The sequence below is a fragment of the Benincasa hispida genome, chromosome 6, assembly GCF_027475165.1.
Source record: "Benincasa hispida cultivar pf3 chromosome 6, pf3_genome.v1.1, whole genome shotgun sequence".
Lineage (NCBI taxonomy): Eukaryota > Viridiplantae > Streptophyta > Magnoliopsida > Cucurbitales > Cucurbitaceae > Benincasa > Benincasa hispida.
Window position 1 is genome coordinate 13,890,012 of NC_143483.1, and position 18,399 is coordinate 13,908,410.

The 18,399-nt window shown below is 35.5% G+C and overlaps 3 protein-coding genes across 6 annotated transcripts; 2 read left to right on the forward strand and 1 right to left on the reverse strand.

The window, feature by feature from the left end:
- The first annotated feature begins 5,166 nt into the window (after window positions 1-5,166).
- Window positions 5,167-9,817, forward strand: LOC120079446 (Nuclear transport factor 2 (NTF2) family protein). 4 transcript variants are annotated; one of them, XM_039033625.2, is made up of 5 exons: window positions 5,167-5,675; window positions 5,777-5,891; window positions 5,975-6,056; window positions 6,168-6,219; window positions 9,529-9,817. In XM_039033625.2, exons 1-5 carry the CDS (start codon window positions 5,331-5,333, stop codon window positions 9,589-9,591), a joined length of 657 nt encoding a protein of 218 aa, XP_038889553.1. In that variant the 5' UTR covers window positions 5,167-5,330; the 3' UTR covers window positions 9,592-9,817. The 4 variants fall into 4 exon arrangements, with proteins under 4 accessions (XP_038889553.1, XP_038889555.1, XP_038889554.1 ...); XM_039033627.2 differs by having other exon boundaries at window positions 5,178-5,675; window positions 9,533-9,817; XM_039033626.2 differs by lacking the exon at window positions 9,529-9,817 and adding an exon at window positions 6,934-7,229 and having other exon boundaries at window positions 5,178-5,675.
- A 2,469-nt stretch (window positions 9,818-12,286) lies between these two features.
- Window positions 12,287-13,119, forward strand: LOC120080342 (histone-lysine N-methyltransferase trithorax-like protein). The gene has a single exon (XM_039034984.2). The coding sequence runs from the start codon at window positions 12,287-12,289 to the stop codon at window positions 12,827-12,829; it is 543 nt and encodes a 180-aa protein (XP_038890912.2). The 3' UTR covers window positions 12,830-13,119.
- On the reverse strand, window positions 13,083-16,172 carry LOC120080341 (uncharacterized). The gene is made up of 8 exons (XM_039034983.2): window positions 15,834-16,172; window positions 15,140-15,730; window positions 14,392-14,967; window positions 14,240-14,298; window positions 14,029-14,104; window positions 13,862-13,927; window positions 13,672-13,776; window positions 13,083-13,545 (listed from the first exon to the last, which is right to left on the reverse strand). The coding sequence occupies exons 1-8, from the start codon at window positions 15,903-15,905 to the stop codon at window positions 13,336-13,338; spliced, it is 1,755 nt and encodes a 584-aa protein (XP_038890911.2). The 5' UTR covers window positions 15,906-16,172; the 3' UTR covers window positions 13,083-13,335.
- Window positions 16,173-18,399: the final 2,227 nt, after the last annotated feature.

The window sequence follows — 18,399 nt, forward strand, 5'->3', positions numbered from 1 at the left end:
GTCTACGCAAACACGAAGTTGTCCATTCTTTTTTCTAACTGGGACAATGTTGGCTATCCATGTTGGATATTTAACTTCACGAATGAACCCGACCTCAATCAGCTTATTGACCTCAACCTCAATCTGGGGGATAAGTTTTGGCCGAAAGCATCGTTGAGCCTGTTTAATGGGTCGATACCCCTGTTTGATCGTGAGATGGTGGACTAGTATTTTTGGATCTAGTCCTGACATCTCTTTGTATGACCAGGCGAAAACAACCCTGTATTTGGTGAGCAAACTCATGTATTCGTCCTCTTCCTCTTTCGAGAGGGACACACTGATGAAAGTCGTGCGTGACTATTCTATGGTGCCCAGATTCAACTCTTTTAGCTCGTCCACTGTGGATTGACCACCATCCTCTAGACCTTGCAGAGCGTCCTCCACTTCCTCTTTGGTCATACCCTCTTCGGATTCTTTGGTGATGGTGATGTGGTGGCACGAAGTTTCGCCTTCCTTCTGCTCTAAATTTCCATTATGAGGATTGGTGAAAACGATGTCGCGTCTCTTTACTTTGAACGAGCCTTCACTTGTGTTTAGAGTAACGAAGGTCTTTTTTTTTTTTCATGCGTGAAGGGACGGTACTATGGATTTCTCTATCAATTCTTGCCTTTCCTAATGGTTTCTGGTCCAATGATCCTTCGGCATTTTTAAGGTTGATTCGTCGCCAGATGGATGCTCGGGGTATTGACCCCCTCTTTCCTGTAGTCATTTCGTGGGCGTCAGCAGACTTTTCCCTTCCCTTTTGTCTGACTAGGGACATATTGGTCGAGGGGATCTTCAACCCTCTCGTGCTTTAAGCGATAAAAAATGGGAGTGCGGGGTTTTCCTTCGCTCTCCTTTGGAACTGCGCCTAGTCTTTCGAAGGCTGACGGTCGCACCACCACTGGCGATTGACAGATGATTTCCTTATTTCCTTCATTTGGGCGGAGTTAACCTTCGAAAGACTGAGCATTGAGTAACTCTGAGAATAATATGTGGGCTTCTCCTTTCTGCTTCTGTCATGCTTAATCTTTCAAAGACCAAGGCGCGTGTAGCAGACGATCTAATACGGTCGAAGGCTGAGGCTCTTTGATCTTTGCCCTCCTTTTTTCCTATATCATCAACTTCTTCTGCAGTGATATGATTGTTGTTGGCCACTTTCTCCTTCGCCTTTCTAATATGCGGTCTGGCTCTGACGGCTCATATCTGAGTTCTGCCCTCGACATGGGTATAGTGTGTCCTTCTTGTAAAATCTTCTTTTGAGTCGACAAGAGTTGGGGTTGCTCGTAAATCTTCAAACTCTTGAATTCAGTGTGAGTTGTGAAGTCGTAGCCTGCCTTCGCCAATAACTTGTAAGCCTTGGGATCGAATCCATCTTCAGTTCGCCTCTCGGGTAGCTTTAACTCCATCACTTCCGTCTCCGGCTTGTGGACTTCCTGCTATGTTGTCGGCGTGAGGGGTGTGACGAAACTCTCCTTTAGAATTTCTATGTCGCCGACCTGCAAACCTTTTGAGCATTCCGTAAAAGGTGAATCACCCTTTTTTCATCTCGACAAAGGGACATAATGCAGAATCGGAGGTTTTGAGGCTTTTTCGCCCCTCACCACGGGTGTTTCTCCAATACCGAGGGATATTCTATTCTCTTTTGGGTTGGAGGCTTGTACCTTGCTACCTACCCTTTTCTCTGTGTCTATTGGCGACCTCGACCAGGATCCACCTACTTTCTTTGCCAGCAAGTTCTCTGCTGGCATAGTCTCACCGTCACTCTTTAGGTAAAACTTTGCATCTACGAAGTGAGACTCGACCTCGAAAAACTGATTAGAATCTGCTTCAACCTTCTTAATCCTGTCTTGGTAAAACTTGAAACACTGATGTAGTGTCGATGTAATCACACCATTCCCATGAATCCAAGGGCGTCTCAATAGCAGTTTGTATGTGGTCTTTGAGTCTATCACATGAAACAGCGCATCGACCTTCAGATCGCCAATGAGGAGCTCCAAGCGTATCATGCCTATTGCCATTTGGCTGCCTTGATTGAAACCCTGAATTACTAATTTGTTGTTTGATAGCTCTTCCATGAGTATGCCCAACTGTTTCATAGTCGTCTTAGGTATTATATTGATGGTAGATCCGTATCGATGAGGATTCGACCCACTCTTTGTTCTCGAATGTATCCAGAGATGTACAAAGGCCTATTATGCAATTTGGATCCCAGTAGCAGATCTTCGTCTGAGAAGCCTATGAATGTGCAACACGAGGCATAAGCACATGCTACAGAGGTCGATGCACCAGAGGCGTTGGATTCTAAAAGTGCCTCAATGAGGGTCATCTTAGTTTCTCGTGGGAGTGAAAGCAGATCGTTTATGTTGAATGGTGACGAACCCTTTGGTTCTTCTGTCGACTTTAATGGGCCTAGAATGATATCTTCTTCCTCCCTGATACCAACAGCATGGCATGAGGCAGCCTCTGGTATCTCCTCTGAACCCCAATTGCAGAAGTTCTTCGGGAGGAAATCTGCTAACATCATCTGTCATCTGGGACGAGGAACATCCTCGTCTCTCCCGTCAACAGCCTTGGGCCTCCAAGCCTTTTTTCTACCCTTCCCTTTTTGTGCCTCGTTCCCTCTCTTGTAGCTTCTATGAGAGCGTAGCTCTTTCTGGATAAATTTCAGTCTTTCCTTCTTACGGCACGTCACAAGGATCCAGCCTTCGTTATCGTCATCGTCAGTGTGCCCTCCTCCATTTTGAGGATCTGTAGTTTGGACCTCATGTTGAAACCGCACTATCACAGGTTCGAAGGTCCCAAACTGGACTGAACTCTCCCTTTCTTCATAATATATAATTGGTGTCGCCACGTTTGGAGTCACTGTCATTGCAGCATGATTCGTTTGGACCACCTCATCTAGATCCAGCTCTATTTTCCTCTCACGGGCCAATTTGAGGATCTTCCTTCAGTACAAAACATTTTTCGACTAGATGGCTAACGACCTTGTGATACTTGCAGTAGTTGGGATCATCCATTTTGTCGCCCTGTTCCGGTTGTTTACATTCTGGTAGCTAGATAAGGTGGTTCTCCAGTAGTTACTCAAGCATATCCGCCACGTCAGAGTCGGGGAACAGGTAGACTTTTTTCTGTTGCTCCTTCAAGGTTAGGCGACGTCTTTCGCCTCCTTTGTCTTTCTTTTCTATCTTCTTCTCTTTCCCTTTCAAAGAGAACTTCAACGGGGTTGTATTAATGATCATTGATTTTTTTGTGGTGCCTTTCACAATTTTCTCGACGTCCTTCACCTTCTTTTTGTCTTTCTTCAGTTCGTGGCTCAGAAAGTCCCTCGTTCCTCTGTTGGCGATATTTAACTCCATGTCGTGAACGCGGGTCACCAATTCTTCAAAGGTACGGGGCTTTATTCCTTACAGGATATAGAGGAGTTCCCAGTGCATACCCTGCGTGCACATTTCTATAGCAGATAATTTGTGAGTTGATCTTTGCAATCCAGACTCAGAGCTCTCCATCGGTTGATATGGTCGACGACCGGCTCCCATTTCCTATGTTTGGGATTTGTCAGCTCCATCACGCTGACGGTGCACCTAGTGCTATAGAAGCAATTCAAGAATTCTCTTTCAAGTTGCTCCGAGCTGTTAATCACCTCAGGCTCTAAGTCTGTGTACCAGTCAAAAGCGTTCCCTTTGAGGGTTTTGACGAACTGTTTGACTAGTAGGTCTCCCCTTGTTCCCGCATTCTCGCATGTTTCTACGAAGTGGGCGATGTGTTGCTTTGGGTTACCCTTTCCGTCGAATTGTTGGAACTTTGGGGGTTGATACCCTGCAGGCATTCTCAGATTGTTGATCCTCTGGGTGTATGGCTTGGAGTACATGAAGGAAGTTTGAATCGACCCTCTATATTGAGCTCTTATGGAGGTCATGATCATGTCTTGCAGTTGTTGGACCGACAAAGAGGCCACCGAGGCTGACTGTTGCAGTTGGTTTTCTTGTAGCACGGTCTTCCCCTTGTTAGTTTTTTTTACCGTGGGTGCTTGGCTTGATTCAGTAGCCTCTCGAGACTGCTTTTGTTCTTTCAGGGTAGCAATCTCATGGGCTCGCTCCTCGACGGCTTTCATCAGAAAGTTAATCTTCCTTTCTATTTATGCCATGGCCGCTTTCGCCGTCACATCCGCCATCATGACAGAAATCACATTTGGCGGTGAATCTCTTTCCAGCTTGCTGGAGGCGGAAGTAAAGTTGTCAAACAAGGGGTTTTCCTTGATGACAACCCCACTTTGTGAGGATTCCATCATTTTCCTCAAGATGTTTTGGGCGATGAGGGAGCTCTGCTCTTGCTCCTGCATGACTTCTCTTGAGCGGTCGTGGGTGATAGGTCCCATGTACGAGCCGTTTATGGAGGAAGCTTTGGATGCCATCTTCTTAGGTGCCATTTGGCTTGTTTGGATGTTGAGAGAGAGATGAGAGGTAGAAAGGTCCCACTGGGTGTGCCAATTTATTCATACGAAGCTTTTGGAGAAACGTGTTTCGTGGAGTTGAACTTAAGTTGGTGTTGGTGTTGAAGTTGATTTGTTGCGACGTGGTTCGATCTATAATACTTGATCCTCTGATTCTCTTTCAATTGGGTGAACGTGCTTACCGAACGTTTTTTAAGTAGAAGTCTTGGAAGAGTCTTTGTGTCTTCAAGGGTCTTCTATCTTATAGGAGTGCAGTTTCAGGAGTCTTAGGAGTCTTCTGCTTGTTGATGAATTCTCTCTAGGCTCTCTGAAGGTAGAAAATGCGCCCCAATTCTCTGGTAGGCCTCGTGGGCCTGGGCTTGGTTGGTCCATAGGCCTAGTCCTCGGACCTGATTGGTTGGACTTGAGCCTGATTCGACATTTAGATCAAATTCAGCCTACTTTCGGGCTTATTTAGACTTTAACCCAAATTATAATATCAAATTGGGTCAAATTAATTTTGTCTGATTCAAATGGTCTATGAAACCATGTGGCGTCATCAGAAATTGTCTTCAATTCCAATTCGACTCCGTTCCAAATTTGATGGTTTGGAATTTCTTGACGTAGTAATTTGTGATTGGTTCAAAATTTCTCAACAGTGTTTATAAATTAATTTTAAAAAATAATATACCAAAGGCGCCTCAAAATTTCCAACCATGGGTTTTTTTTTTTTTTTTTTAATTGTTTGTTTGTATAATTTTTAAAAAACATTTTCATATTTTAAACATTGGTGACGAATGCCCGCCGATATTAGTATTTTTGTGGAGCGAAACCGAAATCGACCAGTGGCTGCAGTTCAGGCGAAGAGACTGCGCCACCGATGAACTCCATTCTATCATCTTCATCCCCATCCCCTCCAATTTTCAACCACAAAAAATCTTCTCTTCCAATTCTAATTTCCCATTCATTCACTTCTCCTCCGATTCCCAGAAGCACATCCTATTCCCCTCTTCGCGTCTCATCTTCTTCTTCAGATAATCCGGCCATCACCGTTCCATCTCCGCCCAAAAACGCCTCTCTCGACACCCTCCAATCCGCTTCTCATGTCGTAAGGGACTTTTACCATGGAATCAACCGCCACGACCTCGCCTCCGTTGAACCCCTCATTGCTGAGAATTGCGTTTACGAGGACCTTATCTTTTCTCGCCCTTTCGTCGGTCGCAAGGTACGGTATGCACCCGTTTATCAATTCCTCAGCTCGTAATAACATAACCCCTTTTGCATTTATGCAATATTGATGAAGGTTTTGTGACCCAATTGATGCAGGAAATTCTTCTTTTCTTCAAAAAGTTTAACGATTCCATCAGTAAGGATCTCCAATTTGTTATTGATGATATCTCCACCGAAGACTCATCAGCTCTGGGTGTACTTTGGCATTTAGGTAATTTTTATGTCATGTGTAACATTGAAATATAGAGCATTTGTTTTGGCATTTAGGTGATTATTGTTTGAAATTCATTACAGAATGGAAAGGGAAAGAGTTTCCTTTTAGTAAGGGATGTAGCTTTTATCGCTTGGTTGATGTTGCTGGCAAGAAACAAATAATGTAAGTATTATTTCTATTTTCTTCTTCACCTCGTTGAGATATGCAGTGTTATTTAATAGCTTGTCATGGCCTGCTAATTAAATTGTTTACTTGCCTTGTTTCAATTAACAGATATGCAAGAGACAGCGTAGAGCCTGCATTCAAGCCTGGGGAGATTGCTTTGGTATGTTGATTTTGCTTTCTCTTTCTTTTTGTTTTTCCTTGTTCATAGATGTGGGTGCCCCTCCTAGTACTCTAATCATATTTATACATTGTTTGTATCTCTTAGGAAGCCAAATAATCAAGTAATTTAAACTTTTGATGATGATTTCTATAATATGTCTGGGACAAGACAAGTTGAGACCAAATGTTGTTGGAATTTAGTTCTTATGAACCATTTTTGTCATACATAGAAATCGTCAATTATATCCCCAAAAGTAATGACCTTGAAGTGTAATTGTCTATCTCTATTCATTAACTTGTGCTCTCTAGTTGCCTCAAACTTTAGTGTTTTGGTACATTTATAGGATCCAGAGTATTTGACATGATGTGCTGTCTTTGCTTATAGAAGCAAGCCCTAGCTCGGTTGAAGAAATGGGATTTGATATGGAGCGTTTAACTTTATGAAGTGGTTAAGGGATTTTGTTTGTGGTTTTAGATTACTAGCATCATTACTTCCAGTGCCACAAACTCATGGAGAATATCCAAAGATTTTCATTTAATTTTTTAAAATACTGAGTTTTCTTTTAGTACAATTATTGCGGAGTGGAGGATTGAACTTCCGATCTCTTAGATCGAAGAACATGCCAATACCATTGAGCTAAGCTCACTTTGACGTGAAGATACTGAGTTGTTACAACATTGATTTTATCTTTTTTCCCTTGATTTTGTTTTTCAGATGGTTTCGTTGATGAATAATAAAAGTTGGGCTTCGAATTCTAGCACATAACTAGATCATACAGGACATTGTGAGGCTCTGAGATTTCTAAATTCTAGATAGATGTTCGTTTAAAATGAAATATGAGACTTGTCTAATTGAAATGAGGATCCTTTGTGATTTAACAAATGAGACAGTGCTCTATTTAGTTTCTTGAGTTTTTGAGGTATTGATATTAGCCACGAATAATTAATTTATATCTATTATCATACCATTTAAAAAAATATATATATATATACATATATATTTCTTCTCATTATCCAAGTGACTTCTCTTTTACCATCACTTTTTCCTTTTTCTACCTTCATTCCTTGTACATATTCGAGCTAGGTTGTTGATTAGTAGCTCTCACTAGGATTATGTTACCAGGTCAACTTAATAGCTCTTTGCGGTCCCAAGTAGGATTACGGTCCCAAGTAGGTGTGTGCATCGGTCGGTCGGTGCCAGTTTTGGAAGAAAATCGACCAAGAAAAATACGTGAAATCTGATCAACGGTCGATCAATTTTGTCTCTTTTTTTTTCAAGCAAAGCCAAAGTGAACGAGAATGAAAGATGAATTGATGAAGTGTTATTGTTAGGTTAACATAATTTGCAACTTTTTAAAATTTAAATCAAGAAGTGGGCTTAGAATTTAGGTAATACAAAAAAGAAAATAATAAATGAATACTAAGGCAATAGGCTTGAGTTTGGGTTGATGGTAGTGGGCTTACTTTTCTATTTATTGTTTAGAAAATAAAAATAAAAATAATATTTATGTCGGTCGGTCGGTTTTCCTTTCTTTTATGTTGGTCGGTTTCGATCGATTGATCGATTTTTGGTACTTTTATGCTCACCCCTCCCAAGATTTCTGTAGATGTTAAATTTTGTTTTGCAATGATACCCTCAGCTGCATATCTGACCTGATTTCTAGAATTACAATTCTGCTTAATTGTGTCATAATAACTTCACTTTGGGAGTACAAAGCAACTCGTTTCAATTGGTTTGTACTTTGTTTGTAGTGTTGCTCTTACTCTGTTCATGCTTATGCGCATTTGTGGTAATAACTGGATCCTTGATCTTTGCACTTTCTAAAGCCTTTGCCACATCAATTGCCGAATATGGAATAAAATTCGCTAAATTATAAAAAATACCTCTTGAACTTTGTACTTTGTATTAAAAATATCCTTAAACTTTCAAAAGTTTCAAAATACCCTTGAACTTAAAAAAAAAAAGTTCAAAAATGCCCTTGCTGTTAGTTTTGAATGGAAATAGTTAAAAGTTTTGTTTAAAAAAAAAATCCTAAACTTTCAAAAGTTTCAAAAAATATCTTCACCATTAGTATATGAGCAAAAATTGTCCACATCTCGTTTAAAAAATACTTTAAAATTTAAAAAATAAAAATAAAAATACTCATACCGTTAATATGGTGATCAATTTGTTTGAAGTTTTTTAAAGTTCGAAAAATCCAATTTTAAAACAAATTATACAAATATTCTTATTTTTTTCATATATATATAGATATATTATTTTGTTCTCTTAATTTTTCAATTCTTAGCTTACACCAATTTTTTCAGCAAGTTAAATCATAAAATCTCACAAAATTCCAGAGTCAAAATCTCCTCTTAAGACATACCAAAATGATAAATAGTCAAATAAAAAAATGTATTTGACTATTAACACATATACTAAACTACTAAGGTACAACTTTGTTAAAATATTTAAGTTGTAAAATCCCTTGATGCCTTCTTTATTCTTTTTCTTCTTATTAAAGTTCATATACCTGAATAGAAGTGTACAATTTTATTGTTTTATTCATAAATAAATGTTAACAAAAAGCGGAGTATGAGGGTATTGAAGAAGGGATGGGAGAAAAAACATGGAAAATAAAGAAGTAAGAAGGTATTAACAGTCTTTATTGTAAGAGTGTTTTTTTAATTTTTGTAGGGTATTTTTGAAACTTTTTAAAGTTATTTTTGACACAAAACACTAATAGTTTCATTCAAACTAACGGTAAGGATATTTTTTTTGGTAGTTTAAGAGTATTTTCAAAAATTTTAAAAATTTAAGGGTATTTTTTACACAAAGTGCAAAGTTTTGGGGGTTTTTTTTTTTGTATAATTTAGCCAATAAAATTCTTGGGATTTCATTTGCATGTTGCAGCACATGTGATGTCTGATAAAATATATCAGTTTCTTCCTGTTTCCATTTTTCTATACCTCTTTCAGCTAAAGCCAGAAACACTAGAGAAATTTCTTTGAACATGCCATGGTCATTTGCATAATTTCTCATCTCATTTGACTTTGAGGCTTCTAGATTTTCAAATACAAGAAATAGACAAATCGGAGTTGGACTTTGATTTGATCAATTCTCTTCTACTTCGTATCATCTTGGTTTGCACTGTTGTGAATACATAAATCACAAGTCTACAATGGTTATATATATATATATATATATATATTTACAGTAATCTCGCTTTATAAATGTTCATGGATGAAAATAGATTTTCAATTTCCTGTTAGAAAGTGTTTGCTGAGTTTTTATGTTTGTCATAATTTGATTCGTTTTCTTCCTCTACAGACAGCCATTAGAGGTGTAACTTGGCTTCTGGAACAATTCCCTCAGCTAGCAGATCGCCTATAATCCCTCTTTCTCTCACTAGGAAGAATTTATTAATCTATAACATCCAATATTATTTAGTATAAATGTATATTTAGCATAAGGTCAAATTGTATAAATTCTTGATTGCTGTATTAGTTTGTTTAAGAGAGAAAATATGATGTCAAGCTTGCAAAGGAGGTGAAAGACAGGTTTTCTCCGGATCGTAATTTCATACCATCAATGAAATTGTTTCTTATTCAAGATATAATACTGATACTAAGAGAATGGCCGATCATAATAAATAACTACTTCAGAAACATTTAGTTGTGATTTTTTTTTTTTAAAAAAGGTTATAAGATATTAAACACATGAATTATGAGAATGGAAACTAGAAACTTTGTTATTGTCAGACAGTTGGTATCACCATTTTAGCCCCTCAATTTTGAAAATTGGGTTTAAATGGTCCATTTGCTAATTTGTTACATTAATTAGGTATACTTTTTATTATTTAAATACTACATGATATTTTAAAATTATATAAAAAAAATACCCTTGAACTTTGTCATATGTTTCAAAAATATCCTAATACTTTCAAAAGTTGCAGTATTACCCTTGAGCTTTCATAAATGTTTCAAAAATACCCTTTGAGTTAAAATTCATTAGAATTTGGACGAAAATTGAGATGTGAAATGTTGTAGTAGGTGACATAGAACAAAAATTTGAATCACCACATTGTTTTAGGTCATCTCCACATAGTTCCAAGTCCCAATTTCTATTCAAAATTCTAAAGAATTTATATTCTAAATGTAGTTTTACAATATTTATAAAAATTAAAGAATAATATTACAACTTTTGAAAGTATAGGGGTCTTTTTGAAACAAAAAGAAAAGGTTAAGGGTATTTATTATAATTTAGTCTTAAAAAAAACATATTTTTCTCTCCTCCCTCCTTTTCTCCCTTCCTCATGACCACCCTTGCTTTTCATCTTGAGGAGAAAAGGATAAACAGAAAAATATATATATATTTTTTTTTTAATTTAAAAATATCATGTGGTATTTAAAATAATAATAAATTGATATAATGTAAAAAATGGAAATGGGACCATTTAAACTTATTTTTTAAAATTAAAGGATTAAAATGATTAAATTGAAATTTTGGGAAACCAAATATACCTATTTGCAAAACCTTATTATTTTGAAAAGAAACTTTCTTGTTTAGTGGTTTTATACGTAAAATGTTAGAAATAAGAAATCTACTGACCCTTTGATGGCTCAACTGGAATTTTTATTTATTTAAGGCTATATTATTAACATTTTTTAAAAATATGAAATTAAACCTAAATCTTCTTTGCATTATTTAAAAATGTAAAATTAAATCCAAGGAGAATTTAATCAAACTTGTTCAATACCAACTTTCACATGTTTTATTTTTCTAATTAGAACTGGTTTGAAATAACTTTTTAAGTGCATTTTTTTTTACGCATTTGTAAAGTCAATCGAGATAGGTCCATACTCCATAGATACATTCATTTTGAGATTTATTTAGCTTTGACATAGCTACATACCTCTATAGATTAATCAACAACACGGTTCTTTATAGGATAATGTCATCTTCCATAACACGATACTATCGACTTTTGGATTTTACGATTGTTCTAATTATGCTTTTTGCTTTTAATATTATATATGTTGAAAATTCTTTGAATGTTTCTCTCATTTACCATCATACTCATTTGATTATGGGAAATGGCTTAACAAACATCAAACTAGTGTTAGTTGTACGTGAAAGAAAAAAAAAGTTTTATGATGCACTATGAATTATGAAATTATGAAATATGGTTCTTGTTTGCTTTGATACAATGACTCATTATTGTCATAATAGTAAAAGAATCAATATGATCTAATTATATATATAATATTCTTAAAACTTTCGAACTTTCTGATTTATAAAACTTGAAAAAAAAACCAAAAAAACAAAAAAAACAAAAACAGAAACAGAAAAACAAAAAAAATCTGTTTATCATCATAATTATTGTTGTTATTTTTTTTTATCTTGGAGTAAAAACTCATTTAGACATTTTTTTTCCCGTTCATTTACATGTAGAACAAGTGTGTAGATCTACTTGTGGTAAGTTATGTATTGCAACATTTTTTGAAAAAATGATTTCCAGATTAAACAATTAATGAAAAACATATAATAAGTTAATTGAACAAAAACAAAATATTTAGAAGTTCGTTAAAACACTATTTTGGTCTAAATACTTTTCTTGTCCAATTTTAGATCATGTAATTTCAATAAATCTTCCATTTCAATTTAAAGTTAATTTTTATCGAAATTGTTTCATAATTATAATAACTTTCATGGAAGAAACTACGTAAGTATATTTTCACAGAAAAATTAACTGCATGAATAAATTATAAGATATATTGAAACTATAATAACTAAAATTGAATATTTGAAGGTACAAAGATTAAAATAAAACAAAACTCACATTACACGACTAAAATGGTATTTTAAGGAAAGTTTAAAGAATAAATTTATATTTAAAAAGAAAACCCCAAGTCAACTATCAACAGCTTGGTGAACGCGCATTGTAGGATGAGATAGAATCAAAGTCCTTGCCTCCCAAGCTTCTTTCCTTCATCAAATTCTATTTAACTGTAAACCTTTCCTCTTCTTCCCTTCAAACCTTTCTCTTTCCCTTTTTCTCTCCTCAGCTCAATTTTAGCATTCAAAAATGAAGAGGGAAGGTCGCCAACATGGCATGGTAAGAACCTACCGGATCATCCCTTCCCCATGGAATCCAAGACCTGAAACCCAATTCGTTAACGAGCTTGATTTCCCTCCTACTGCTGGCCTTTTCACAAAGGTCTCATCCAAGCCTACCAACCACTCCAAGTTCACCGGAAAATGCAGCAAGCCCCGTTGCTCTGGCTGCAGGCTACACCCGGTTCAGAAGGCCAAGGATAAAACCAAGGGATCTCATAAGTTCAAGTCACACCATCTCCTCATTGACTACTACTTGCTGGATGACTTTGACGAACGCCCCAGCTTTGTCGATGATGAGGGTGACGACCACTTACTAGAAGAAATAGATATTGAGTTGAGGGATGGAGATATTCATCGCCACGACGACGGTGACGATCAGCCGCAGAAAGTAACAGATTCTGAATTGAAAGTCGAAGATGAAATGAGTTACTACGGAGTGGAGTTCGTCGTGGATGAAACCATGGAGGGGGATGATAGTTGGTGTTTGATAGAAGAACGACACACAATCTAATGGACCATGGATGAAGCAATTGAAAAGTAACAGACACCTTCCATTCATGGCTGTGTAACTTCTAGCCTCAAAACTTTTATCAATGTGGATATGAATAATGGTTTCAAACTTTACAAAGTGGGTTCTCACTGTAAATCCAGGATCAAAGGGAGACACTTTGAATAGATATCTAACTCTGTTCTTTGGATATCATTTTCATTCAATCTTTCACTGTTTTCTATTTCCCCAATTTCAGATGCTACACTTTGTTGAATTCTGATGAATAAATGATAACTTCATAGGCCATCAAACCAATGTTCTCTACATATACTGATATTTTTATACAGTAGTTCATATCAAACGTGGCTTTGTTACATAAAAATTGACAGATTTACCAGTAGAACAAAATGGATCCACTGTAATTTAGAGGATGTCGAGATCTGGTTACCTCATGAATAAATGGAAATGGCTTCAAGGCTTCAACAGAAGTGAAAGTATTGGGAAGGAATGAATATTCTGCTTGACCTTCACTGCTGAATGTTAGGAGATGTGTTCTCATGAGCTGACATTAAAGTTTGTAATGACCGAGAACGAGCCTTTCCCTGGACATTCTTATTCATGCTTCTGGTGCTTTTAACTGGAGGCACATGGCTAGAATGGGCCATTGTAGCTTCTCCTGTTTTGGGGCTGGTCTTTCTTCCTAGTTTTGGCGATGGGGGATGACACTTGGGAACCTCCTAGGAAAAGAAAGGGACAGAAATATTTACACAAATTCGTTGCCTGTAGTATAATGCTATCAGCATGTAGGATTTTACTCGAGTTTACTCTAAATTATGCCGAATAAGTTGAAAATCCCTTGTTACCTCGTTGTTCTTCTGTGCTTTTCGATCCTTGTAAAAGTTTGGCAGTGGCCTGGCTTTGAAGCAGAAGCTTTGACGCAGTTTAGTTATTTCTGTTTCGGCTTTCTCCTGCAGGAATGTTAGTCTGTTAAGTCGTGACTCACTGTCAATAAGTCGGTTTACAGATTACTAAGTAAAGTTTTTGATGAGATACCTTTAGCTTAGTTTGAAGTTGCACCTTTTTTTGTGACTCATTTGTGTTGAACTTCTCTTCAAGTTTCTGTAAATATTGAGGAGAAACAAATAATCAATTAGAATTTGAACAAACAAAAGTTATTGAATTTGAAAAAGACACATGACAAGTATGCAGCAAAAGCTTGCCTCCTTTCTTCTCGCTGCTCTTTCATCGGTTCTCAAGCTGAAAGGGGTGAATGAAAATGGCGAGTACGATTTGTTTCTGCAATTAATACACAAGAATTTTGGCCAATTATCACCTAGCAAATTGAAAACTAAAAGATAACATGATGAGGCCACTTCAGTTGCAAAACATAGAAGATGAAACTCAAGTAGCAGACATGAGAAAAACTACTACCTTTTCTTTTCTGACCAGGGTGTAGCAGAAGGATGCTTTTGAGACTCATTCTTCATTGCCTGCAGAGTACCAAACATTACAGAAAGATTGAGAAAAAAAAAATCCCATATTTAAAAGATACATTCGTATATAAAAATGAAAGGTGTGGCAACCGTATTCGGTGTCCTAAGAGGAGTTGGACAATCTTTAGCTGGTTTTGAAGTACTGGACCCAGCTCTTGAACGTTCAATCTTTCTCATGACTGTTGAAGTTAACTTGTTGAGTTCTCGAATGGGTGTAAAGTTAACTGCCATCCTAAGAGATTTAGGAGTAGATTTCCTTTTATCTGCCGACTCCATTACATACTTGTTAGCAACTTGTTTTGGAGTGGCATTGTTAGATTTCCTTTTATCTGCAGACTCCATTACATACTGCTTAGCAACTTGTTTTGGAGTGGCATTGTCAGATTTCCTTTTATCTGCAGACTCCATTGCATATTTGTTGGCAACTTGTTTTGGAGTCGCATTGTTAGATTTCCTTTTATCTACAGACTCCATTACATATTTGTTGGCAACTTGTTTTGGAGTGGCATTGTTGAGACAAGAAGCTGGAGCAATTGGTTTGGCAGGTGTAGATGGGAGGATCTTAGATGATCTGTCAAACAATGAAAGCTTTGAATCCTTTGACGACGAAGTAGCTGCTTTCTTCTTGCTAATGGTGCTCGGTTGCTCCCAAGTCTGGCGGGAACTCTGCAAAAACAACACAAATAGTATCAATATCCATTTCCCAGATTTCGCAAGACTAATTAATACAAAAAGAAAGCAAGTAGCAGTTGAATCCGTTTGAATCCTCCTATTCTTACTTGCCACTGTCATCTACATATTTCCCAATTTGACATGAATGAGAAACAGCTAGCATTACCTTAGGAAGAGATTTTTCCATTTGTGGTGTCCGATTGAACTCATTTTCAGTCAACCCATCATTCAAATCAACCATAACTTTCAACTCAACCTTCTGGGGAACTTCCTCGATCACTTGGTGGGCAACGCCTGAATCACCTCCTTCAACCTCCCTGCTACCAACTCTCTCCTCCCTAAGATCAGAACCGTTGCAACTGTCATCGCCACTGGCAATAGCAACAAAATCTTGCCCAGTTACAACCTCAACCCCATGTTGCTGGACGGCATCAGGGGTCGGCATTGCAGTCCGCAGAGAAGCAGAGCGACCAACATCACTAACATTCTGTTTCGTTTCAGTTTCTTCGGTAGATTTCGAAGAAGAAGCAGCATTTTCTTGCTCGAGCAAGGCCGCAGCTCGCTGAGCAGCAACCTTCTTGTAATGGGCTTCAAAGAAAGCTTTCTTCTGAGCAACAGATCCAGGGCGAGAAAACTTTTCAGCTTCTTCAACATATCGATTATGGGAAAAAGTAGACCATTTCTCCCAAGCCAAAGACTCCGAAGTGAATCTCCCGAAGGAGACGGACTGGGAAAGAGCATGAATTGGAAGATTACCCTAAAAGAAACAGAGAAAGACAGAGAAGAAATGATTGAAATGGAATGGAATTGAAACAAAATTTGTAGAAAATTACAAAAGGGTATGGTGGGGACTGACTGACCTCCATGGATTCATTGGGAAAACCGGAAGTGTAAGAGAAAGGGTGCTGCATGAGGCAAGTTGAATCTGCCATGGAAGCTCCAAGTGAAAGAAACAAAAACAAAAGGAAGAACCCAAGATGGGGAAATGGTATTGTTGGAGTTGTATTATTGCAAAGGGGGTTTCTGGGTATTATTTTGTCATGTCGGAAAAACTGGAAGCTTTCAAATTTTGAATTTCAAACCAGAGAAAAAGAAGCTCGGGTACAACTTATAACACTAAAAAGCTAAAAAAAAGCAAAAGGAGGAAGATGATTCTCCATTTTTTTTTCCTCATTTCATTTCCCTAGTGGGGCCTGCCTAAAGATTTTTCTTTAAAATGTTAATTTTATGGAAATTTCAAATTTTCCATGGAAATATTGATAAAAATAATGGATATTTATGAAAAAATTATAAAATTCAAAATTCAAAAAATAATTTAAATTAGTAAATAAATATTTTATAATTTTTAAATATATTAAAATATTATTATTTATATTATGTTTACCTTAGTGACATTTTGTTATTTATTTTTCATATTTCATGTTTTTTTTTCTAAGATACAATAAAAATATCGATTCACCCATTATATCGATGTTAAATCTATGAAAATATAGAATATAGCCACATTGACGTAAATTTAATATCATGTTATTTGGTTAAAATACATTTTTCACTTGTAATTTCAATAAATTTTAAATTTAATATTTTAAAATTAATTTTCATCAAATTGGTTACATAATAATAACAATAATATTTTTCAGGTAAGAAAATATAATATGTAAATGAAAGTGTTAATAGATAACACAGAGTTTTTTAAATAATCAATAATAAATTAATAGTAAAATTAAATTTAAAGTTTATTAAAAAGTAAAAATACTAAAATTAAACAAAACTTCATAGTACAAGGACCAGTTTTTCATATTATTGTTTTTAAAGTTTTGATTATTTAACTTGATTAAATTATTAGGTTGGCCCTTGATTTGGGTTTTGTTGGTAGTTTGAAAACTTTTCATTAATAAATGTTTATCTTAATTACTTGAGATTGTAATATGTTTGGTTGTATTATTTAAAAATTATATGGCGGATAATCTTAAAAGCTCATTGATATTACTAGATACAAATTAATTAGTTTAAGAAACAAAATTTTTAATCTATAATCTTTCTATATATTTTAATCTCTCTCAATAATCATGTTAATTATCATTAATTCCTTTCATCAATCACTTCATAAAGAAAATTTATTCAACTATAGAGGGCCATAAAGTGATGGTTACTCCAATAAATATTAGATGAAAGATTAAAAATACATAGCTTAGAGTAAATTACCATTTAAATAACTTCTTTATGTATTAAGATTCATTAAAATGCTCTTATTTACTTCACGTGTTCATTGACCAAGACAAACAATTTGAATCAAAATTTAGCTAAATAACTTATTACAAAAAATTAAAATAATTAAACTAATTTTGTTTTAGTACAACAACGATAGAAAGGAAGATTAAAGGTTGGACTTCTGTTAGAGTAATTTTATTTTCTAAGATAAGGGTAGAATTAAAAAGTAATTTACACTCAAATTATGGAATTGGCTTAGAAGTTTAGAAAATGGAGGAAGATGTTGGGTCCCATTTAGTGAAGACCAATTCAATAGAATACCGGACTTCAACGGCCAGATTTTGTAGGTGAATTTAAATTTAAAGTGGCCTCAACGGCTCAATAAATAAATAAAAAGCTAAATTGGAACTTTTCATATTATTTATCAATTATTATTATTTAGGGTTTACTTTTCTTTTTTTTTTTTTTTATTACAAAGAAAATGTGCAAGAAATAGAATAGAATAGAAACTGCTTGTAGAAAGTGAAATTCCTAGATCATGTGGTGTAAAAGCTTCCTTTTTGGAGTGTTTAAACCGATCAACGGCTCAAATGCTTACGTGTAAGAATGTCATTGAAGCATATGTAGAGCTTTTTTTTTTCTCTTTTAAAGTTCAATAATGACAGAGAAAAGATTGAATCGAATTGTAACTTTTGAAACGAAGATTGATGATGTATTTATTAAATTGTACTCTGAATTGGTAAAATATAGTGTAAATCAAGGTTCAAAATATTATTGCAGTTGTCGATTTTATAGAAATATCGATATCGATAGAAATTTCGAGAAATTTTATGAAAATTGATGGAATTGTTATAATTAGTTAATAAAACTTTGATTATGACCTAATTAGATTATATTTGACCATTTTTAATCATTATTTCTATAAAGTAAATGTGTGTTTGGAATACATTTTCAAGTGCTCAATTTAAAAAATAAGTCATTTTGAATGAAATTTGAGTGTTTGACAACCACTCAAAATAATATTTCAAATATATTTTAATCAACTTTTATCAAAAATACATAAATAAAAATGAGTTTTTTTCAAAACATTTTTTTTTCTCAAGTCAATTCAAATAGGCCCTAAGACAATATTTAGAGATATAGTGTAAATATTTGTGTAAATATCGTTGCAAGAGCATAAATTTAAGAAATAAATAGAAAAATAATTACAAAATA